General features: G+C 55.1%; 1 protein-coding gene and 2 long non-coding RNA genes across 11 annotated transcripts in view; 2 read left to right on the top strand and 1 right to left on the bottom strand.

Moving 5' to 3' along the window:
* Nucleotides 1-24,428, bottom strand: part of CACNA1E (calcium voltage-gated channel subunit alpha1 E) — an 82,974-nt gene that overhangs the window by 50,836 nt on the left and 7,710 nt on the right. For 8 of the 9 annotated variants that reach the window (XM_090146021.1, XM_090146023.1, XM_090146024.1 and 5 more), the window contains exons 2-8: nucleotides 21,676-22,099; nucleotides 14,967-15,232; nucleotides 9,463-9,569; nucleotides 8,995-9,134; nucleotides 2,776-2,879; nucleotides 2,043-2,195; nucleotides 1,658-1,839 (exon numbers count right to left, since the gene is read on the bottom strand). In XM_090146021.1, coding sequence (XP_090002147.1) covers nucleotides 1,658-1,839; nucleotides 2,043-2,195; nucleotides 2,776-2,879; nucleotides 8,995-9,134; nucleotides 9,463-9,569; nucleotides 14,967-15,232; nucleotides 21,676-22,073 — 1,350 coding nt within the window. In that variant the 5' untranslated portion in view covers nucleotides 22,074-22,099. Of the gene's footprint in view, nucleotides 1-1,657; nucleotides 1,840-2,042; nucleotides 2,196-2,775; nucleotides 2,880-8,994; nucleotides 9,135-9,462; nucleotides 9,570-14,966; nucleotides 15,233-15,553; nucleotides 15,781-21,675; nucleotides 22,100-24,428 lie in introns of those variants that run through there. The other variant, XM_090146026.1, reaches the window with a different exon arrangement.
* On the top strand, nucleotides 3,646-7,847 carry LOC149916801 (uncharacterized). The gene is made up of 3 exons (XR_016469092.1): nucleotides 3,646-3,665; nucleotides 6,680-6,838; nucleotides 7,697-7,847. It is a non-coding gene; the product is annotated as an uncharacterized LOC149916801 (long non-coding RNA).
* On the top strand, nucleotides 14,373-16,441 carry LOC149916800 (uncharacterized). The gene is made up of 4 exons (XR_016469093.1): nucleotides 14,373-14,522; nucleotides 15,020-15,250; nucleotides 15,551-16,015; nucleotides 16,183-16,441. It is a non-coding gene; the product is annotated as an uncharacterized LOC149916800 (long non-coding RNA).

Below are 24,428 nucleotides of genomic sequence, written 5' to 3'. Positions count from 1 at the left end.
GAGCATTTCCCAGAGGACCTCAGCCTCATGAACAGGCTTGCTCACATATCCTCATTTATAGCTTTTTTTCCCATTAAAAAAAAAAAAGTTCCAAAGCCCATTTTGCAGCCTAGAGCCATGCATCCCCATGAGACAATGGAAGGACAAGAGGCAGCTGAGGGAGAAGTGAATCAGCAGTGATTTGCCACCAAGCCCCAAACCCTCATTCAATTAGCAGCTGAGAAGGTCCCTGATACTTCCATTAAAGGTAAGTAATAGCTGGAGCTGTGCAAGGAGCAGGAAAGGGAGGCAGTGGGCAGTCACAGCCATCAGGGATGTGATGACAGAGCACATCTGGACGGTGATGCCAAGAAGATCACTTGAATCCCAGACCAGCAGGCATATCCCTGAATATCCATCTCAGCTATGGGTCCCACCCAGCTGCCATGGGGATGGGAGGGCTTAGAGTGGGATTGTGGGGATAATCAGGAAAGGAATGGGCTTGCCCTGCTTCCCAGCCATCCCAAAGGCAGTTCTGCAAGGGAAAATCCCTTTTCATGCTGTACACATTTATCCTGCCAATATGCACTGTGGTTAAGTCTCTAAGCCCACTGATGTAGCAGAAATGCTCTTATATTTCAATCTCCCAAGTGGTTCAGTTCTGCCCAGTTCCCCAACAAAGCGACAAGATGCAGACACCAATAGCTCCTTTAGGATGAGGAGGAACAGAACCTCGGGGCAAGAATCATCATAGAATGATAGAACCACTAACGTTGGAAAAGACCGCTAAGATCCCCAGATCCAACTATCAGCCCTTCCCCACCGTGCCCACTGCCCACGTCCCTCAGTGCCACACAGGGATGGTGACCCCACCACCTCCCTGGGCAGCCTGTGCCAGCACATCACCACTTTTCAGAGAAGAAATGTTTCCTGACATCCAACCCGATCCTCTCCTGACACAACTTGAAGTCATCACCCCTTGTAGGTGAAGCCCTGGCTCCCCCAGTCCAGGTTTTGGTGGTCCACCTGCCTCATGGATGCCAACCAGAACCCCCAGCATCACCAAAACAAACAGGGTCCCTGATGCTGGCAGCACACAGCATTCATCCAGCTTACAAAACAGCCTCCCTGCTTACAGCAAAGCAAATATCGAAAAGCATTTCTCCATTGCGATCCATCCAATCTGCCTCCCGCAGAGCAATGCCACTCTGTAAATCTCCAGGCGTTATGGGAACCAGTGTATAAAAACATTCCTGGTGCAATGACGCCGGAGGCGATGCTGAAATTAGGCTGGGAACAGAACTGGCACGGCTGCTTCCAGACCATGAACTGAAACCCATCGCCCACAAAGATGCAGCCATGCACCTCTCCTCCTGCTTCATGTTCTGCCCAGAGCTGGGGATGGGATGTCCCCTTCGACATGTCTCTTTATTCCACATCTCCTCCCCAAATGGGATGCGCCGACCCCATCTCATAAAATCACAAAATCGTTTCAGTTGGACAGGACCCTTTAAGGTTATGTGGTCTGACTCCCCTGCAACGAACAGGGACATCTACAGCTATTTCAGGAGCTCAGTCTCCACTACTCAGGATCTCAAAAATTTCCAATCCAAGTAAATGCCACCTCTAGAACCCCTGTATCCCCACACCCAGCTGCCCCAAAAAGCCCCTGACTCACATTGTACAGAACTGTGGTCCACCCTTCCATGGTGATGCACTGGAAGACGGTCAGCACAGCAAAGAGGATGTTGTCAAACTGCGTGATCCCATCGTTGGGACCGATCCACTCCCGGCACTCATAGCCTGGCGGACAACCCTGCACCCCGCAGGGGTGGGGAGGGTCCAGCTCCTCCAGCTCACCTGCGAACACACAACATAACCAGTGGAATGGGAGTGAGAGATGGGGAGAACCTGGAGGCAACTGGGGGATGCAACTGCACGCAACTGAGGGATGCGTGCAGTGCATAACGCAAAATGCAGGTCACACACCCTGGTGGTCACTGCATCAGCACGTGGATAGCAGAGCATGGTGCCCAACCCAGGATGCAGGGTGCCTCCCTCACCTGAATTGTTTGTGTAGCAGGCTCGGTGCAGTTTCCCACTGTAGAACTCCAGGCCGATGATGGCAAACATGAGAATAGCAAAAAAGAGCAGCAAGCCGATCTGGAGGAGAGGCACCATGGCCTTCATGATGGATTTCAGCACAATTTGAAGGCCTGGAAGAGAAAAGAGTGAGTTCAGCTCAGCAGCCCCTACCCAGGCCATAGGCACCCTGTAGGCATTGGGAGAGCTCCTGGTGCATCCATCATCTCCTAACGCAATATCCCAACCCAGGCACCCCAATTCCCATCATGTCAACAGCCAGTAGGACAGGGGAAGCTCCCCAGCACCATACAGGCATCTTCTGGACTAACCCCCACCATCCAGCATGCATCATGCCTCTCATGCTGCCTGAGCTACAAATCCCATACACCGCATGTTGGGTGCCCAGGGAGGGGAGGGAGGCTCAGCCACAGTAGCAGTCTGGTTTCTTTATTTATCTCCATTCCTGCAGAGGAAATCTTGACAAAAAAGAAAGAAATATCCCCTGGAAGGATCCACCCACCACCTTCTGGCCATGGAGCTGAGCCCTATAGCGGGATGCACCAAAGCTCCACTGGGTTGAAGGAGAGGACACGCCACCAGGGAGCTTTTCCTCCCCTCCCATTTCCACACCACGCCACCAAGGTGGCACGAGGTCTCCATGCAAGGCGAGGTAGATGGGAAGAAGAGGAGAACTGGGAGCACCCAACTTACTGGGAATGCCCGAGACGAGCTTCAGAGGCCTGAGCACACGCACGGCCCGCAGGGTGCGCAGGTCCACGTGTGTGTTGAAGTGTGTTCCAGCTGTGGCAAGGATGCTGCAGGCAGACATGAAGAGAGCTTGGTTACAGCCCCATAGTGCAGGGTGCTGAGAACCTGGTTCCCCATCCAATAAAGCAGTCCCCACCAGCAGGACCCAACATGGGTATTCTTGACACCTGCCCTAAGCCCACGTGCCCCAGAGGATGGGGTCCATGGCCGAGTCTTGACCCCAAGCACACGTGGAGCCATCAGCTGCATCAGCTCCTTCAACACGTGGTGTTTCCTTAGGGAATGAGCCGAGAGCCTCGCACGCATTCAAAAATATACAGTAATGAAAATTTGATGCCCTTGGAAAGCACAGGAAGGACTCCAGGGTTTGCTTTTAAAACACAAAGATTTCTCAAGCTGATCTCTGGAAAACAAACTGGGACAGTGGGGAGCCAGTACACTGCGAGTCTGGCAGTGCCCGAGGTGCCCATAGCGAGAGGGGAGTGGGGGACCAGTGACACTGGGAGCACAGAACGTGTCACCAGGGCTGGTGGCCTGTCCCACGTGGGCTGAGTGAGGAAGAGGAGGAGGAGGGCTGCATGGTGGAACCAGGGATGGGGAGGAGAGGGGGACAGAGGGTGGCAGCAACCTCAGGGATGTTTGCAGCAATCCAAAAAACTGAGGGAAATTGGGTCATTGTTCCACTAATTCATCTAATTACAGGCCAGAGCGGCTCTCTGGCACACAGAGCAATTAGCACAAGTTCCCTGCCATGCTCCCCGAGGTACGTAGGTCCCAGCCCCCCAAAAAGGCAGCTTGGTTTCCTAGGATACCCGGCACCACAATGCAAGCAGGTTGGTACCACCCGCTTCCCAACCCTCCTCTTCCTCCTTGCTGGTTTACCAGGCTGCTTGCAGAAGGGGTGGGCAGCAAACCTGTCCCAGCATCACCCTGGCACCGCCTACAGCCCCAGTGCACCGAGCTGCACACCCATGGTGCAGCCCCACGGGGACCACCCTTGGTGGCATAGGGGCACCAAGCATCTCCCTGCTTCCAGCAGTGGTCAGACGCCCCAGCTCTCTGGAAGCAGACCCAGTGAGGAGCCGAGCACCCATGCTGCAAAGTCCTCTGCTAACCCAGATTCATCTGAAGGGCTCAGGAGCATTGGCGAGGAGCCTCCAGGCAAGGTTCACACGATTTCAGGGCGAGCCTCTACTGCGCTCCAAATTAGCTGCTAAGAATGGGACTCCTCTGTGGCAAGGTGACGTGCTCCTTGTCCTCACTTGGGGACAAGGGACATCACGAGCTGTGTCACGGAGGGGGTGGGTCAGAAAAATCACCAAGCATAGCAGTGCCGCTGCTGATGTTTCTCTTGACCGAAGGTGTCTATGCATCCTTCCTGCTCAGCATCCCAGGGCATCCACGCAGCCTAGAGCAGGGTCTCAGCTGCACGGGACTAAATTTAGATCATTTGAGGTGCTGGAAAAAGCAAGCAAGCGTTCAGGCACGCGAGCCTGGTTTCTGTCTGCTTTCTCCAAGCCCTTCAGCCTCTAATAAAAGAAATCGCCCCTCCTTGATAGGTTCTCCTGTACACCCAAAACCTCCTGCTCTGGATGTCTCACTCAACATCTGTTAATTGCTCGTTAACCCTTACATGTGCCTTTTTGGTGGCATGACCCACATGGCACGGTGTGACCCACTTCTGCTCCACATTGCTTTCACCACTTGCTGCTCACCTCCCCAGGCCAAATTGCTCAGGGGAAGACCTGGCTCTGAAACCACACAGGGAAACTCATGCCACGTTGGTTTTGCAGCCTTTCTTCCCCTTTTTTAAAACTGCCACCAGAACTTTAAAGGCTTCACCAACTACAATAAACCAAAGTGAAATTGGAAGCAAGAGTTAGAAGCCAAAAAGCGAGGGAGAAAACCCAGGCATCACCAAGCCTGCTGGGGAGCATCACCCCAGGGCTGGGCAGCAACAACAACAAGAACACTGGCACACCAAGCATCCCCTTGAGGATGGGATGGAGTTCAGTGTTTGTGCAGGACTGCAGATCTGCTATCTGCAGAACAATTCAAGCCCTCTCCAACACTTACAATATCCACGTCTGATGTACTAATAATTATTCTTTATTTTTAGGCAAGGGCCCAAACTAAAATTACATCTCACCATCCAAGTTATCTGAAAAAAGCTGCCAGATTGGGCTATAAAAATCCCAATGATCTCATGCTTTTCATCATATGTACCAGAGAAAAAAAGGAAAAAAAAAAAAAAAAAAAGTGAAGGCGTTTTTATAGGTCACCTAGGCAAAGGGGCGAGCTCTGCTTCTTCGGAATAAAAGGGGGAAGAGAGACTTCAGGTGGAGAAAGGAGCAGAGAGGATCTATTGGAAGAATGCAAATGAGAGAGGAGGCAGGATGGGAAATATATGCTAATCCGCAAAGTATAATTGAATAGTGAGCAATCACCAGCAGACAAAAACACACTTTGGAGAAAAAAAAAATATATGTATTAGAAAAGAAAATCCGATGCTTTGTGTTTGCAGCCTGGGCGGTTATTTTGTTTTATTTATCTGCAACCCCTGGAGCAAGAGATGAGACCCTGAGGCACTGTGCAGCAGTGGGGAAACCATCTCCAAACTCAGTGGTGATCAATGCGATGTGCACTGGGTATGGCACAAGTCATGTCCCATGGTCACATTCCCACAACACCATTCTGATGCACCCAGCTCTGCATCACCACCCTAGCATAAACCTCAGCACTGGGAACCACCGGGCCATGCTTTCCAGCAGGGTGCCCAAGCAAATGCTGATCTCCCAAAATATTTGGATGGAGCATCCCGCAATGGTTCCACGCAGGGGTGAGGTGGCAGAGAGCTGTCCCAGCAAGGGGACGAGGGAGCCGCCGCTGCAGCCAGACAAATCCCAGCTCCAAATCTGGGCCAGGCAGGGTGCTGGCTGGCACACAAATTAATATTTATAATTAAGTGGAAAGGCCCCTCAAGGCCTGAACCGTCACCTGACTCTATGAGGGAGACGAGTGCGTAATTAATAGACTGGTCAAACAGCTCACAGGAAGGGACCTGATGGATTTACCCCATTCTTCCCCTTTCTGGCTGGTGAACCAACCCCCTCCTCTGCAGAGATTAGCACTGGTTACACCCAGACAGATGCACTCAGCAGCCCAGCCCTGGGGATGCTGTGCAACCTGAAAGCCGCTGTCCTTTTTTTTTTTTTTCTCCACGCTCTTTCTAGGTTTTGGGGCCATGACACAAGTGGATTGTGAGGCTGCAGAGCCTGCGGGTCCCATCTCAGATGGCACCAAAACAGTGCTTTGCTCCAGGAAACCCTGAGCTCAAAGTGATGGGAGCGTTAGGGTGACCGCTAGGGTTCCCCAGCTGGCCCTGCAGCAAAATGGGGGATGCCTGTGTTCCCAAACAGCACAGCTCTGCCTACACAGGGCCCCCCCAAAACCCTCTGGCTCTAACACATCCCTGATGCTTGCAGTCTGCCCTTTGTGCAAGGTGCCGGTGGCAGGCACGTCCTGTTGCCATGGCATATGGCCCATGAATCATTCACAGAGCTCAGGAATCAATTATTCATCCAAACGAAAGACCAAACACTTTACTAATTGTCCTGGAAGGGAAGAGCTGGGGACGGGAGATGTGGAATCACTGTGCTGGGGACTGGCTAAAGACTAAAGGGAAAAAGGGAAGATGACCAAGGCGAGCAGCCCGAAATCTCATTCCCCTGTGCAGATAGACAACATCTAAGCCATTCTGCTAGCCCATTCTTGTGGCATTAGGGCTCCTTCCAGTCTGCTCCAGGCTGCGTTTTGATCATGCTTTTTTTATTCCTTACACTAACAGCAGAACCACTGCGTGTGCAGGGAGGTGATGCTCCATCACCAGTTTGTTCAGCTCCAACCTCTCCCTCCCAGGGCTGCATGTAAAGAACTGACCATGGTCTGCTTCAGGCCTGGGACACTGCACCAAGCAGGTCTCAAGCCCAGCTTCAGAGCCTACGAGGTGAGCATCCCCAGGGTAACACGTGCCATCTCCATCTCAGTTCTGTTCCACAATGCATGAAGGTAACTTATGCACGTTTTCTGAGAAAAATATATTTGGCTGGGGGAGAAGGGGCTGTTTTTCAGGCAGCGATGATGATTTAGAAACCACAGGTTACAAATGGAGCAGGTTTACAAATGTGCCTATTAGTTCCCCAGTGGAAGCTTTAGCATTAGGGAGTTTGGGGTGGGCGTTGATTTCCACCGAGATGAGAAATCTGGGTTTATTGACATAAGAAGCAAACACCAGTTGAACCTGCGCTGGTGCCATCTGCTCCTTCATGGGGTCCCAGGAGGCCATTCATGTTATCAGCTCCTCGTTAGGCTAATTTGTGCCTGCTGCCCACAGACACCCCAACACAGCGCCCAGGCCACAATGCCACCTGCATAAAGCACCTCTCTGATTCACGTAGCTAAATGAATGCTAAAAGAAAGAGCACCCCACCTGCATAGCAAGCGATGTTGGCCCATTGGGATGCATACCACTCCCACGGATGCCCTCTGTGTTGCATCACCATCCCAAACCACTCAGCGCATCCTGAGGACGCTCGCAACACCCCCTGCACCCCAGGCATCTCCGCGCAATCCCTCAGACCGTTTCATTCTCCCCAGCCCAAAGACATCTGGCCACACCTATCCATCAAATTTTAATCCACAGCCATGCTCACAAGGTGCAGCACTCCAACGTTGCCACCCGCCCATCACAGCACGTGCCCCTCCCACGGCTGCCTGCGAGCCGTTTTGCAGCCCGGCATCGCTCGCTGCAGAAAGCCACTGATAACTCACAACACCCAACGCAACGCACTGGTTTATCTTGCAGAGAGGCAAGCTGTCACTGTCACACGCACCTCTCCGAGAGCGAGAGCTGCACAGGCGATTCTGGGAGGGGTTTCCATCTGCCTGAGCAAAAAGCAGGATGTAAGAGGGGCAAGGTGGTGAAGCTGACTCTCCGTGCCCCGTGAGCGCGCTGGGGGACGGCACCTGAGGGCACGGCAGCAGCCTTGCACGGCCGTTTGCTCCGTTGGCACCGGGCCCAGTGCAGGCAGGAGCCGGCGATGCCAGCGGGTGAGTAATTGCTGAGCGCTGACTCAGCACAGGCTGGGCTGCAGCCGGCTCACCCCGATCCGTCGGAGAGGCTCACGGTGGAGCTCCCAGCTCAAACATGGCATTTCCCCTTGGCTTAGCCCCAAAGAATGCTCAGGTCAGCTGGCAGCCCATGGGCATTTCCAGCCACCCTGGAAATTCCACCTCATTCCCCAGTCCCTGCGTCGCCCTAGAGACGCCACCAGGATGACCAATCCTTCCAACCAGGACATCTCCAACAAGCACACTCCTGATCCATGCCATGCCACGCCACTGTGGGCACACAACGCCCATCACCACGTCCCAGGCACCAGGCTCAGTGTCCACCTTCCTCCAACAAACCAGTGCCACATCCCACACGGTGCCACCATGCAGGAGCTTGCATACCAGAAGACGGGACTGCAGCCAACAGCTCTGCAAGGACCCCAGATACCTGAGGTTCCCATGCCTCATTTTCCTCGAGCCACTTCTGCTCCAACAGCTCTGCAAGGACCCCAGATACCTGAGGTTCCCATGCCTCATTTTCCTCGAGCCACTTCTGCTCAAGCCAATAGCCATCATCAGTGAGTGCAAACCCAACAAACAATACCTGCTCATTTCTTTTTGTGTCACCAGCACAGCTCGTCATATCCCAAGCAAGACTTGAATCTGGGCCACAACCCCAGCAGGTGATACAAGCGGTGACAACCAGCACCTGGCACAGTTCATGCACTGCCACCCCCAGCACGGATCCCACGTGCTGAGCCAGTGTTACCTGGAGCCGCAGCCCCACCAGGACCCTGGGTCTGACTAACACCTGTCCAACACCCACCTCACTCCACAACCAGGCCACCAGCTGAGAAAAGCTGGACGTGATGCCTTCAGAGCTTGCCCGACAGGGAACCACATCCCATTGTGGGAATCCATCCTCCCTTCCCTCAGTTTGGTAGAAGAACAGCACCAGAAAGTGGCAAAACATGGCTGCACCATGTCCTGCAGTTTGGTGTCACCACCATGACAAGCCCCATGCCCACACACCAATGTTCCCAGACTCACCCACTGAGGACCACGATGAAGTCCATGACGTTCCAGCCATTGCGCAGGTATGAGCCCTTGTGGAAAACAAAGCCCAGAGCCACAATCTTAATCCCAGCCTCAAAGCAGAAAATCCCAATGAAGTACGGCTCCGTCTTCTCCTGCAGAGAGGAATCAGGAGCACAGTGAGAGAGCACAGGGAACACATCACCAAGCATTTCACATGAGAGCAGCTTCACCTTGCATCAACCCCATTCCATATCCCATCCCACCTTCCTCATCCAGGAGCTTCCCCAGCCCTTCCTCAGACATCATCAATTTGGAGGCCAGAAATGCAGAGTTGCAACTTACTTCAGTGCCACTTTTTAGGGTTTTTAAACCCCCATGGACCCACCCACCACAAAGGCCGGTGGGGTCCCCTCCTGACCCGCCACCCCAAAATGAGCAGAAATCATCTGTTGGGAAAGGGGCCCCGACAAGGATGCTCACCAGTCTCCGTGACATGGGTGTCTTGTCGTCCTCTGGGAGGTGCTGCTCCAGGGCCAGCACGATGCAGTTGGCAATGATGGTTGCCAGGATCATATACTCAAAGGGAGTGGGAGAAGTCAAGGAGAAGTGGGATGGAGCCACCAGCCCCCCCAAGCCTCCCCATAGCTACCCCATTTTCTCCTATAGCTCTGCTGGGATGGTGCCCGTGGTGGATGCCCCAGGGATGAACGTGAGCGTGGAGGTGGGTAGTTGGGCTGTGATCAGGCTGGGCTTCATCTGAGAAAGAATTTGGGGTTGTGCACTGTTGGAGTTGTACACTGTTGGAGAGCCAGGCATGACACCAAGCTGAGCACTTGCCATGGAAGCTCCCAGCTTTGCCACCCATCAGAAAGGAAGGGAAGGACAGAATCACCGCAGGGAAGCACCCAGACCAAATCCTTGTGGTTTCCAGCAGTGCCCACCCACCAACCACCAAACACCTCCTGCATCTTGCCAAAACCCTGTGGCCACATCACTACCGTCACGGCACTGTCCAGGAGAGCTGCCAGGGGCAGGCAGCCCAGCTCACTGGAGCTGGGATGTGTTTAGGGATAGGAGCCAGAGCGGCTTCAGCCAAAACATTTGAAAGGCCACTCAGGGAAATTAATGGTTGATAAGTTAAAAACACACCAGGAGAGATCTCTGCAGCACGCAGGTTCCACGCAGAAGATCCGGAGCATCTCCTCACATTCAGCTGGAAAACTTTCCCCTCAAGGCTTCCTACCAGCAAGGATTCTATTGCCTCCTTTCCCTGCTCCCTACCCACAAACTTCAGCTAACACAGAAGACACAGCACTCGACCACAAGCCATCAGCCTATTTGGTGTCTGTTGTTTCATTTTCCTGAAAGTCTGTGAGCAATTAGCACAGCTTCCAAGGAACCAGAGCTCTGGAGGGGCAGCTGCACTGGGCACATGTGTCGAGATAAGAAGGGAGGGAACATCATGGTCAAACCCTAAGAGCATCCTGAGCTCCCCAACAAAGGCATTTACCACCACTGCATCCTCCCTCCTACAATGCCCTGGGGGAAACACTTCACATTTTCCCACCCCACAAAGCTAAGAGGTCCACTCTAAACGTAGGGTCCGCTCTAACTGTGGGGTATGAGGTGAGAAAAGCCTCCCCCGAGGACTGCAGAAACATCTGCCCAAACGATGGGGACATTCATCCGCACACATCCAAGTGTCATCTCAGCTCAGGGCCAGGCGGTGCTCTCACAGCCTTTCCTCTCTCATTAAGTGTCTAATTGCCAACCTCCCAGCCCCCCAGATCGCAGCACAGCGCTCGCCTCCCTGAGAAGCTGGTAATGAAAACCCATCTCTCTCCAGCCTTCTCCTCCTCCTTCGTCTGGCTTCTCCGGGCAGATCATTAGGGAGCCGATAAAAATAGGTTTTCTTATTGATTTATCTCCTTTCCCCATGCCCTCGCCCCTGAGCAGCTGACTGGTTTCCTTAGCAAGTCTGCTAATCCCCAGGCACACCTTGCAGCCCAAATCCCATCCAGGGCAGAGAAGGGTCCCTGAGGCCACAGTGTCCCCAGACAATGTCCCCATGACCATCTTTGTGCAGGCAGACGTGTGATGGTGATGGAGATGCCAAACTTGCCCCTCTTCCCCACCCAGGAGATATTGCTCATGAGGAGAGCACGAAGATGGATTTGCAATGCTGGTAGCCCAGCGATGCAACCTCATCAGGTGGTTGGACTTCACCAAGTATAAGGATGAATCCATCCCTGGGTCCGGGTGAGGTGTGGGAGCTGCAGGGAACCCTCCTCATCCCCTTGCCTAGCAGGAGCCTGGTGCTCACGCCTCACCCAGCTTTCAGGCAGGAAGGTGTGGAAGGAGCAGAAGAAAAAGGAGCAGAAGAAAAAGATGTGAAGCCACCTGGGCATCTCCAAAGGGTAGGAGTGGTTCCACCTTGCTCAGCCCCAACGTCTCCTACAAATGGCAGTCTCCATTCTCCACCCATCCCCACGTTTCCCCCAGGACCTGTTGCACTGCAGGCTTTTCCATGCTTCCCGTGTGTGAACGTGATGGATCTTCACCTCCACTGTCCACACACCAACACAGACCTTCTCCTGCCCCATATGCACATCTCTTGGTCCTCAGCTCCACACCCAACAGGAAAGCAGGAGGCACCCAAACAGAGCAAGTACCACAAGTGCTCCTCATTCAGCTCCAGGTCCCCCAGCCCTGTTGCTTTTGTCCCCAAGGACACAAGCCCCATCCAGAGCAGAGCTGCCCGCAGCAACGTGGGTGCAGGCACTGCCTACCACGTGCAAGCAGCGCCGAGGAGAAGTGTTCTCCTGAAAACTGGAAACCAAATCTCTCTCCTTTTTTTTTTTTTTTTTTCACCCCCTCCCTTTTTTTTTTTTAACAAAAAAGAACCGCATCATGTGATTCTCCTGCCTTAACATCAGTTTTTTAACTTTGGTTGCCACGGCAACAGGATGCAACTTGGCGTCACCATGACAACAGCTGCCTCTGTTTAAATTCACCATCTGACAGGCAGCCTCTCTCTCCCTGGCTGTCAGAGAGATGGACCTGCCATTACACCTACTCGCCCCTCCCCAAAGAAAACATTTTAAGAAATCCGATGAATGAAGGGCACAGAAAGCAGCCTCAGTGGTGGAGGGGAGATGTTCCTGGGTAGCACAGCGTGGTGATGCTCTTCCTGCAGGGTGCAGGGAAAGGGGACAAAGAGGCTGTAGTGTCCCCAGGTGACACTCACCGCCCAAGCAGAGACATCCACTCACCCCCAAATCTGCCATATGGGGTGCACCAAAGCATGGATCCCTCGTGGGATGAGGCAGCAATGGGCACCAGCAATGGGATGCGGTGACACGACTGTCACCGGCTGCAGCGGAAAGCCACGGGCACAGGGAGGTCACCTGGGATGCAGGGAGAGGCTTTGAGGACAGTGTGCTGGGGACGAGCCAGCAGCACCCCATGTCATCTGGTCCTTCTGGGGAGGGAGAAGGATCGTGTCAAATGCGATTAAGTGGATGAAGGACGGAGCAGATAGAGCAGAGCTGCAGCCCATCTTGTGCACTAACTGAATTGCAGCTTTCCAGGCAGTGAACAAATGAAATCAGGGCTCAAGACCTGGCCATCAGTGGGAGCAGCGGGGCTGCATACAGGAGAAGCAAAGGGAAGAGGAGACGTTCCTGAAGCTGAGCCAGAGGCTTCCTCGTGTTTGGAGCACCAGCACCCAAAAAGAGCAGCTCCAGAAGAGATAGCAAAGCTCTCAGCAAAGGCTCTCCCCGTGGAGCCGAATCCCGAGCCCTGTTCCTTGTGTTTCTCCTCCTTCCCCTCCATGCATCATCCCTATTTACACTGGGAAGCCAAACTGCAGAGGCTGCTGGTTATAATTATACAGTTACCCAGCAGATATCCAGGCCTGAATCACCCGTTATTTTTAGCCCTATTACCTAGTCAACTGGAGCTGGGTGAAGAAGAGCCTTCACCCTCCCCTCGCCCCATCCCAGCCCCCTCTGACCCGTGAGCCCAGCACTCTCAAGTACAATACTGGGCTGCAGGCTGCAGCCAGGTGCTCACATCCCATGGCCCTGATGCACCATTTCCAAGAGGAGAGCAACTTTCTTGGCCAATGACACCAACAACAGCATGACCACACTGCTTCCACCCAAGGAGACCTCGCTACAAGATTAGCACAGCCCAAAGCTACACTGATGCTAGCATGACATCGTGGTGTAGCACAAGTTGAGGTGGCACTGAGTTCCTCTTCACCAAATGAAGCTCAGGCTCATGCAAGGCTTACAAGAGGTCATTCCACTCGACCCAGCATATACAACCAGCATCCAAAGGTCCCTTTTTTCCAGCCCATCACACAGTGGGCACAAACCCATCACCAAAAAGCTTTGCCTGTAGCCAAGCCCTCAAAAGCTCAATACACAACAAGCCCCGAGGTGGGAAAATTTCCTGGAAAGAGATGGCAGCTACGTATGGCACGGCAACCAAGATGCAGCTCCCACTCCACACACTTGCCTAGGGATGTTTCCTTTCTTTTTTTGGGGAAAAAAATTAAAATAAATTAGCAAACGAGCCCATCTCCTTCCTGCAGTGCAAGTCCTAGGGAGGAATAACGCCGTGGGGTTGCTGCAGCACGGTGGCCATGCACCAGCTGGTGGGTGAGCACGGCGTTGGCATGGGACCCCGGCCCATAGCCCTGCTCAGAGCAACAGCCAAGCAGCGACAGCCCTCCCACATCATGCTGGGAAAGCACATGAATAATTTGGCATATTCTGGAAAACAAGACCCAGCGGCCCAGCGAGCGCCCTGCAGTGCTCTGAGTGCAGCTGCTGCCTCGCTGATGCTCTGCACCCAACACAGGGCTGGGCATGGCACGGCAGGGATTTGGAAAAGCTGCCCCCATCCCACAGTGCCCTGCACCCCTATGGCAAAGCTGGACTCCCAACAGGCCCTGGAGGTGAACCCAGAGGCTGCAGTGCACCGATACAAAGGGTTATGCCCCCAGCAATGCTTAGAGTGGGGTGGCAGACCCATGGGTTCCCCAGGGCACCTGTTGCATTGAGTCACCCTATATCTGCTGGGCACCTCTGTCCTGCACCTAAGGAGCCAGCAAGTTACCCAACAAGTTGCAAGGAGAGGAAGCAACAGCGAGAGCTGCACATAATCACCACTGCAGAGAGCGCTACGGGGAGGGTCCTGGAGCCAAAGCATGGCCATGGGGAAGTTTGTGGGTTTGGGAGGGGAGCAAGGTGCTGAGCAGAGGTGTGATGGAGAGGGGTGTACAGCAGGGCTGGGTACCAAGCACAGTTCCCAGGGCACCTGCGGGGAAGGTGGGAGGCGACAGAAATGCATGGGGGTGCAAAAGGATGGGGGAGCAGGGGAAGGAGTGGGAGATTCATGCCCTCTGTCCGGTGTATTCCTAGGGTAATCCCTGGAACAGACGCAGCAGGAGGCAGGCAGAGGGGGTCAGCACCTCTGCGCAGCACAGGGAGGGAGCATCCCACTTCTAGAGGATGGGATGAAGCTGCAGGGTGAGGGCAGCCATGCTCGTGCCCAGCATGCCAGGCTGCAGGGGGGTCTGTCCCCAGCAGGGTGGGGGCTCTGGGTAGGGAAGCAGAACCCCCACCAGCCACACGCATCCTAAAGCCAAAATGGACCAGAGAGCCTCTGGACAGCACAGGAGTGATCCAAAGCCTCAAGAGGGGCTGGGGTCAGCTGGGGGGGGAGGGGGGAGAGAGGGAAGGGGCTCTGCTCCCTCTGTGTGATGGAGTGATGGGGGGGGGGAGCAGCAGCAATAGGGTGAGGAGAGCATCCCCGGGGATGGGGCCAGGGCACCCCTCTCCGCACGCTGAAGGAGAGCAAAAGGCAGGCGCTTACCTGCCGGCTGCTGCCACACACGTGTCCTGGGCAGCCACCAAGGCAAATCCGGGCACGGGGAGGAAGGGGGGGCTCGCAGGGGGTGCAGAAAGGATATGGCCAGTCGATGAGCTTCTTGGCATATTTCCTGACTATGTTATCTTCCCCAAAGAGGAACAATGATCTGTTGACGGTGAAGCAGTTCTGCCGGACAGGGATGGGGTTGTACAGAGCCATAGTCCGGGCTCGCTGCGCTTTGGTTTGCTTGAAGGCTCCCGGGGACCCTCCTGCCGAAGCAGCGGCTCCTTGCCGGCTGCGGTTCTGCTCGGAGCCCCCATCCCCGGAGCCCAGCCTGCCAGCCACCGCCTCCCCGAAGCGAGCCATCCTGCAAGAAAGCGCACAGGTGAGCCGAGCAGCACCGCCGAGGCGGCGGGGGGGGAAACAGGGGGGGCTGCGGGGCTCCTTCCTCCTCCTTTCTCCTCCTCCTCCTCCTCTCCGGTGATGCTCATCCCCGTCGCTCCCGCATCCCTCCGGGAGAGCATCGAGAGCATCGCGGAGAGGGAGCGGCACAGCGGGGGGGATATCAGCCCCATCCTTTCTCCCCCTCCCCCCAAATCTAAACCTTTGGGACCCGCAAGCCCAACCCAGGCTGCTCGGAGCCCTTCCACCCGCCCCATCGCAACCCCACCGCCGTTCGGTACAGCACCCAGCGCAGCGCAGGGGAGGCCGGCGAACAGGTTGCAGCGCGATCCAGCCTAGTTGAAGCCAAGTGGCCAACTTCCTCCCGCCGCCTCCATCTTCGGCAGCCCCCCCGGGAGCCCCCCGGCCCCGCTGCAGGCCCGGCTGCCGCCGAGGGATGGACGTCGGCTTTCTGCAGGAACGGGGCCGCGGTACCCGAGGCTGCCGCGCCTCTGCAGCTCGGGGCTGGCTGCCTTTAATGAAGTCGGCTGCAACACACACGGGCGGGCGCGCACACACGCGCACGCACGCCCGGCTCGCTCGCTCGCTCCATCCAGTGCATTCTTTTGGCAAGCGACGAGCTGCTTGCTGCAAAGGGAAGGCAGCGGCGAGGGGAGGGTCTGCAGGGAACAAAGGCGACGCGAGAGCCCCCCCCTGCAAGGAGAACTCCCTGCCCACAAAGGGGTTTTTGGCACACGGGGGCTCCCGGGTGAGTGGGGATGGAGGTAGGGGGGCACTGGGGCTCTGCTTCCCCCCCCTTGTCTGTGGGATTGGTGCACAAGCACCGGGGCTGCCCCCAGCTACCTCATCCCCTGGGGCCGAGGGGCGTCCCCATATCCACCTGAATTTGATATCCCCATATCCATTTGCCTCCAGCATCACTGCTTACAACTGTGCATCCTCCAAGGGATGTGACCAGCACCACCAGTGGGTCCGTGGCTTCTCCATGCCCTTGGACCCTCTGTGTCCACAGGATCAGCACCCACACTACAGCCCTGCAGTGCCCCACATCCCATCCATGCTCTTCCCCCAACACCGCTGATCTGCTTTGCAAAACAGCAGCAGGCACCTGGTCCATGTCCTACAAGTTTGCCGTGTAGCAACTTAGGTTAAGTCTTAATAAAACAAAATAAAATAAAACCCTTAATCAGCTAGGTCATTAACTCATCTGCGACAAGGGACGTTCCCCCTGTGCAGCCCACAACACCTCACCATGGGCATCCCCTCCTCCAGCTATGGGGCTGGCTTTATGATCCAGGCTGCCACAGTGCATTGCTGGGAGGGAGAAGGATCAGACCCTCTCCAGCAGGATGAGAGGAGCATTCAGTACAAAGGCCACAGGACGGCTGCTCCAACCTCAGCCAGACACCAAGAGCCCACTGCTCACCAGGACACCCATCTGCTGCACCCATCCTCAGCTCTTCTCCATAGGCCATGTAACAGGTGGGGGGTGCCCGTGGGGGTCAGCCAGCTCCCAGCTATGCCACCAGCACAGCACGCAGCGGGCATCCCTCCCTACCAACACACAGAGCTTTAATTCACCAGCCATCCTAATTACAGTCCCAGGATCCACTCCTAACCAAACCGGTGAGGATCTGCAAGTCGTTCCCATTGCCATCTCCCCGCTGCCACTGGAGCGGTGCTGCTCATCTCACCTCTCAGCCACAGGTCATTAAGCTCAACCTGGGTGACCCTGGGTTCCCAAGCATCCTCCCATCCCCATGAGGCATTCCCCAACGCCCATCTCCAGCTGGCACCTAGGGGTGGGAGTGGGAAAGACCAGACACCAGCAGCACTGCCCAGCCCATATGCACCTCGCTGCCTTCCTCCTGGCCCCACAAGCAGCTGTACCCCTTACCTGGACACCCTGTACCCAGGCCTTGTCTCCACTCTCCTCTGTATTTGCTGCAGCAGAGCAGAGCACAGGAAGACCCAATTGGGAGCCTCTCTCCTGTTCAAATGGTTCTAAAGGATGGGATATTTATGAGAAAGCAGCTCCTTAAGAGAAGATTGAAAGCAAAAGAAGTCCTGGCGGTGCCAAGAGCTGCAGGCTCTGCTTCCCAGGATGTTTATTGCCGCTCTCGGCTTGACCCTCACCTCAGCACGCCGGGATCTGTGAGTCAGGGAGAAGCAAGGCTGATGCCTACATGATTCAACACAGCACGGGGACTGGGAGCCAGCTCTGTGCGGGGCTGGCTTGAGTTGCAAACGAAGGAAAACCAACACAGGGCAACGGGGTGATGGGGTTGGGAAGGAGCGGGGCTCGCAGCTGTAGGGCAACAGCAAAATGCAAACCTCCTCCCTGCTTTCCCCCTCACATCAGCATCAGGAGGTGCAGGCAGCCCATTCCTCAGGCGGAGGCAGGAGCCCCCCAGGCTGCAGCGTGCGGTGCGGGGATCTCGGAGCTCCGCTCCGGCATTGCCATCTAGCGGCTGCTGCCCGCTCCCCGCCCGCAGAGCGACGCGATACGAGCATGCGGTGCTCCGCCCGGCGTCGGGCTGCGGGAGGAAAGTTGCATGGAACCGTAGAATCGGTACGGATGGAAAAGACCTCCAAGATCCCCAAGCCCAACCCCAGCCCATCCCACCGCTGACCGTGCTGCGTCCAGCCACGTCTGGGGGTCACATCCCTATTGCACGCCCTCTGCTTTGGCAGTTCTCCTATTAGGAAAGAGACTCCAGGCATCGTGATTTCATTATATATCTTTTAAAATAAGGCTTTAACTATGCACAGAGGGGGGAAAAAATAGGATCAAATGAGAACAGTCTCCATTGCTCTGGCCGAATTTCAAATTGGGATTGGATAGCTCTGACTCAGAAGCATGTTTATAACCATGCAGGGATGGAAGTTTTTTCCAGGAACAGATTAATTACCTGCAGGATAGACATCTCTCCCTTTGCCAGAGCCTGCCCAGCCCTGCAGCCCCACAGTGGACACAGCCCCAGGGTCTGGGCTGGCATCTCCTGGAGGACACTGCTCACCCCACACCCCCATCCCAGCACTCCATCACTGTGTGCTATCCTTACCACAAGCATTTCCCTAAGACTACCCAGCCCAGAGCATCCTCAGCCCTGTCTGTAAGAACATCTGACAGCTGATGTTCAAAATGCAGCATGAACGCATTGCACTGGTACAGCTTGGCACCAGTCCTGCTTGAGTGCTTGAGGTGCACGAGTGCCCCAAAACAAGCTCTTATTTACCTCCTGAAGTCACCAGAGGGTACAAATACAACACTGAAACTTGAGGACAACTGCTCCCCACGCTGTGCTGCAGTGGGACTTGAGCATCCCATCCATCAGATCCACCAACAGAGAATGCTGCGTGTCCAACTGCATGCTGAAAGAGTTAGAAGAAGTTTAAGGCCAACCAAAAAATCTCTGGTCCTGAGCATTTATGGGGATGCAGAAGCCGTGAGATGCTTTAGGGGTTTGGTCTCACTCAGCCACCAGCAACATGCTGCCTTGGGTCACGAGGTTTCACAGCTCAGCTGAAGAGCCCTGAAATAATTACTCATTAATAAATTGCCTGGAGTGTCCTGCTGCTTTATTTAGCCTGGCAAGTCGGGCTTTAATTGGCATTCACAGCTCTGGCTGCTCCAGGCAGGTGCACTGCAATCCCCACACCCAGAGAACCACTGCCCTTCCATCAGGTCTAAAGGAATCCCCAATCCATTTCCAGCCCCAAAATCCCCCTGCACGACTCCTCCCCTTGGCCAAGGGCAGTCTTCACTAGCCAGCACCCAGCTGGTGAGCTTTGCTGCTGAGCCCTTCCCAGCTGGGTCCAGTTTGGGGCATCACATTTCCAGAGAAGCTGGCTGGGAGGGGATCAGAGGGAAAAGAATATTAAGGAGATTGGATATTTGGGAATGGCCATGCTGAGGGATGGACATGGGCAGCATGGAGAAGGGGAGCTGGGAGAAGGAGAGAGGGAAAGAACCTCCCCTTGCCCCCACATTGTAGGCGTGCACCAGGCTCCCCGTGCCCAGGGAACATCCTTGGATCCCATCAGGCAAACATGAGTGGGATGGCTGCAAATCATGGAATCACAGGATATCCCAAGTTGGAAGGGACCCATAAGGGTCACCGAGCCCAACTCCTAACTGCACACAGCACCACCCAGAAATCAGACTATCAACAGCCCAGCCATGCATGAAACTGAGCCAGAAAACCCAGCTCCATCCCTAACACAGCAAAGCCAAACAGGGTGGCTTTGATAAAACCCCACTGTCTGGATAGGAGCCAGGAGAAGGTGGAGCTGCTGGCATCCTCCAGCAGCAAACACCTCCTGCATTGGGAAGGATGAGCTGAAGGACTGTGACCCATACAAGAGAGCTGAACATGGACAGAAAGCAGAATGGCATTCACAGCAAGGTGGAAGTGCAATTCCATGCAGGAACAGGAGAGGCTTCGCAGCGCTGCCTGCATGCACTCCAACAGGGAATTCCTGCAGGGTGTGCCCAAAGCCAGGCTCTGAGCGCTGCGGGGAGGATGCAGCAGCGTTGCCAGGACACAGGGTTCATCCCGGGTCAGAGAACAGCCCCCTGCCCTGCTGTGTGCCCATAGAGGCTGAGGGACACCCCTGGGAGGTATGCAGAGCTCATCTGCTGCTGGAGGCCGAATTACCATAACGAGAGCCATATGGCATTGCCCCAGGCAACGAGACAGCGCATCCACAGCTCATTCCGCTGCCTCCACTGCTGCTCTTGCAGGGTAAAACAGGCAGGGACAGTCATCCTGAAGCCATCCCAATGCACCTCAAGTCATCCTATGGCAGGAATGCTGCTGGTGCCCCAGGTGTGCCCACATCCCTCCTTCACAGCAGCCAATGAACCCCAGGTGGTGCCAAACGGCAGCAAAGGGCCCTTTGTCTCCTTCAGCACCGAGGAAGAAAAAAAGATGGGAGAAGAAGTAGGTTTCATTGGTAACCTGGGATGCAGAGCACGCATCTCAGATTGTCAAGATGTACAGAGCCACTGAGAGCTGCTAGCAACACCCTGCCTGTTTTCACAGTTTATTCTGTTCTATTTGTCCCAGGGAAAATGCACAAACTCAGAGCTGCAGCATGGAGAACTCCTCAGAGGTTCCACATTTGCTTACTCAAGACAAAACAGAGGGAAGAAGTGCAGAGCACCAGGCTGGGGCTCTGAAAAATGGGATTTGGTGACTGCCTTGGGCTCATATCCCTCCTGATAGAGCAAAAGGGACAGGAGCACATAAAACATAGACTTGTAGCCTCACAGAATCATAGAATAGTTGGGTGAGAAGGGACCCCAAGGCCCCACAGCACCCCCCTTGTCATGGGCTGGCTGCCCCCAGCTCAGGCTGCCCAGGGCCCATCCATGGCCTCGGGCACCTCCAGGGATGGGGCACCCACAGCTCTGGGCAGCCATTTAAACTTGGAAAACACCACCAAGATCACCAAGTCCAACACCAATCCAACCCCATCACTGTCCCTCAGTGCCACGTCTCCACGGTTCTGTAACACCTCTGAGGATAGTGACCCCCCTTCCCCCAGTCCCTGGGCATCCTGTGCCACTGCACACCCCACTTCTAGAGAAGAAATTTTTCCTAATACCCAACCTGAGATGCTGAGCCAAATCTTGCAGATGACAGCCCCCAGAGCAACCCACTGCACACCCCACTGAAAATTAAATCTCAGGGAAAGCGCATCACTACAAACAGAATTATAGATAAGGAAGTTGATTTGATTTTCCTTCTCCCCTACATGCCATACACCTAGTTTCAGAGAGGAGCTGCAACAACTGGGCGCATCCCCACGGTGGGGCCACGGATCCATGATCCCCAGAGCCTTCTGCACCTTCCCATAGCACAAAACAAGGAGAGAACCCACCCCCCCAGGAGTCGGTGCGAGGGCAGTCCCTGTGCTGAAGGCTCCGGGTTCCCCTCCCTCCACAGTGATGGATCTGCAGCCATCCCCATCCAGGCGGTTAATTAGCGAGCAGCCGTTGCAGCAGCTCACGCCGCCAGCCGACAATTAACGAGGCCATCCCTCTGCTTCCTGCCTGCCCATGATTTATTCATCTGGCAGCTCCAGCAGGGTATGGGGGATAATGAGGCAGCGCTCTCACGGAGCCCATATGTCTGTGGGTCACCTCTGACATTGTCTGGCCAAATAGTGCCAGACCCAAGAGAGGGCACAGCTGGGTGTGAGCAGGGCAAAGTGCCACGCAGCAGCAACTCCCATGGGCAGACACAAGTGAGGACACCCTATGATTTCAGTGCAGAACCACATTACCTCTCCATCTCCAAGAAACCCCCCTAGAAACTGAGCCCGGTGACACCGACTGCTCTTTGGAGTGACACCACTGTGACCACTTCTCCCACCCTGACAGCCCCATTCTCTACTTACTCCCACTCCTTCCTCCTTGCCTGCGGCGTGCTCTGCATCTTGTGTGCCTCGTGTGCCTTGATGATGTCCCTCTGCTCGATCAGCCCTCCCCGACGGCGCTTGATGACATCGGGGCTGATGGGGACATAGGTGCCAAGCCCCAGATCCAAAGCGCTGCCGCTGTCACCGTCGGCATCTCGGGGTTGGTAGAGGGCATCGAAGCTGGCTGCACGTGAGACCAGCACCTCGGCCAGGCTTTGGGGTTCCAGCAGGTTGCAGGACTGGGTGCTGTGCATCAGGGCGAGTCGGTGCTCACGCCACATCTCCTCCTCAGGCAGGGCCAGCGCGTAGTGGGGGGATGCGGCCGGCTCAGCCGCCCTGCCCGGGGCGCTGACGGAGCACGTGCCAAGTCCGAGCATCCTGGGAGTGGGCACAGCTCATCACTCTGCAGGGCACAAAGACAGCGGAAGCTCAGAAGCATTCAACCCCACAATTCCCTCCCTTCCTCCCAGAGTATCCATATGCATGTCCCTTTTCTCCCGGGCAAAAACACAGCAGGGTCACCCAAACTGGGTTGGGACCCAACTCCTAATCAACTTCAGGTTGGATACTAGGGAACGTTTTTTCTCCAAAAGAGTGGTTGGGCGCTGGCACAGGCTGCCCAGGGATGTGGTGGTGTCACCATCCCTGGAGGTGTCCAAGAACCATGGAGATGGGGCAATGAGGGACTTGGTCAGTGGTAAGGGTGGGCTGGGGTTGTGTCTGGGGATCCTAGAGGTCTTTTCCAGCCTTAACGATTCTATGATTCTCACATTGCTTTCCCCACTTATGCTCCTAGTCCGGCTGCTCTGGTTTATCACTGCTGCTCCACGTCCCCACTTCCACCCAGAGCATCTCGTTGGGTACTGGGAAGGAACGAGGGCAGGCAGCTTTCTTGCACACAACAAAACAAGCCGGGGCTGCAGCACAGCCAGCCCTAAATGAGAGGGATATGAGCAGAGGCCCCATGCTTGCTTAATCCATACACACAATGAGCTCGAGGGATGCGTTCTGTGCCCTGGCCGCTCCTGAGGCTTGGAGGCGAGTGAAAAAGATCAAGCAGAGCCATCAAATAAAACACCGAGGAAGTCAGAAGAAATAAATAGAAATAATTAGCTGTGCCTTCGCCTGGCAAACAGGGCTCACGCTGCCAGGGGAACGAGTCCCGTTCCCTTCGGAGAAGTGACAAGCAGAGACGGGAGGATGCCAGAACATTTTGTTAAGGCGAGCTGACGAGGCTGCGCGTTAACGAGGACGCGGCGCCGAGCATCTGACAGCCGGCACCCGCGGGAAGGTGGTCCCTGCTCCAGCCTGCGGTTCCCCCCGAAACAAACCCACTTTATTTTGACGCAGAATCAGCTCACAGGAAAAGCAATGTGCTTGTTCACACGGCTTCTGCTGTGTCGTTGCAGCCCTGCCTCCCACCGACCCCAAGCCCATGGCAAGCCAACACGTGGCTGGCTCTAAAAAGGGGGAAATCCCCCCAGCAACTTGCCATGGGTGGGTTAAAATGGGATGCAAACACCTGGAAGCCAAAGAGAGACGCTCGCTGCATCCCTGACCAAAGCACATATGAGGGGTCCCGCAGCAGGGGTGAACCAGCCATGGTCCAAACAGCCCCAGGAGAAAATCAGTTAATGACGGTTAGTAATTAAAAAAGCCAAAGGAAACGGCGTGGGCAGAGAGATTATCAGCACTGCTTGGGGGAGCCGTGTGTCAAGCTACTGCAATCAGTTCCCTGGGAGATTTGGGGAGAGGAAAGAAGAGAAATTAGAAGAAATTAGAAGAGAAATTAGCTGGCATTCCCAAAGATGAATGGCCCAGATCCTTTGTGCTCCCTCAATACCAGGCGCTCCTGCTGCCTAGCACGAGTCCTTATGTTCATGGCATGTACCAATTACCAGAAAATCAAGATTGGAGCTAAGTTTGGGGGAAAGCAATGAGTTTCAGAGGGTTTACTGCTTGCCACTAAAACAGAGGAGCCATCAAGGTAGAACCATGGCCCTGGACACCGCGCTGAGTCACCTGCTGGCACCCAGCTACACGCCAGGGTCTTAGTGCATGGGAACACATGGGGACATGGATCAAGAGATGGGGGCAGCGGGCCTGCACTGCACCTGGAAAACCAATAGGGATGCCAAACCCTCATGCAGCTTGCTGCCACATGGCTTGACCCAATCACAGAATCATTCAGGTTGAAAAGACCACTCAGACCCACAAGTCCAACCCCCAACCCACCCCACCATGCTCACTGACCACGTCCCTCAGTGCCACATCTCCACCATTCTTGAACATCTCCAGGGACTGTGACCCCCAGCACCTCCCTGGGCAGCCTGTACCACTGCATCACTGCTCCTCATTCAAGGTTTCATCCCAAACTTCTCAGCCAGGCTAAAGCAGCAGCAGGGCGCACAGGCTCTGCAGGCTGTAAGCTCTCACACCACGCTTCACTTTTCTCTTCATGACCAATTAATTACACAACAGCAACGAGTTCGTAGCAGCGCTGATGACCTCTACTGAGGACATTCCTTTTTGGGGTATCTCCGTGCAAATGTTTGCATTGCAGCAGCAGCGATCAAACCTTCAGCCAAGTAACTGCCTCTTACCTTAACAACTGCACTCAGTGCACAAGGAGCTCCATGAGTCCTTTGCAACCTTTCCGCACACCTGTTTGTGTTCAAGCAGCAATGCCACTGTATCTCCCCTTTCAGAGACTTCTCATCCCATCTCCTAGG

Source organism: Phasianus colchicus, chromosome 9 (assembly GCF_987193195.1).
Source record: "Phasianus colchicus chromosome 9, bPhaCol1.hap1.1, whole genome shotgun sequence".
In the NCBI taxonomy this organism is placed as follows: Eukaryota; Metazoa; Chordata; class Aves; order Galliformes; family Phasianidae; genus Phasianus; species Phasianus colchicus.
Note: the sequence above shows the minus strand (reverse complement) of the source record. Positions and strands in the feature narration are given on the sequence as shown.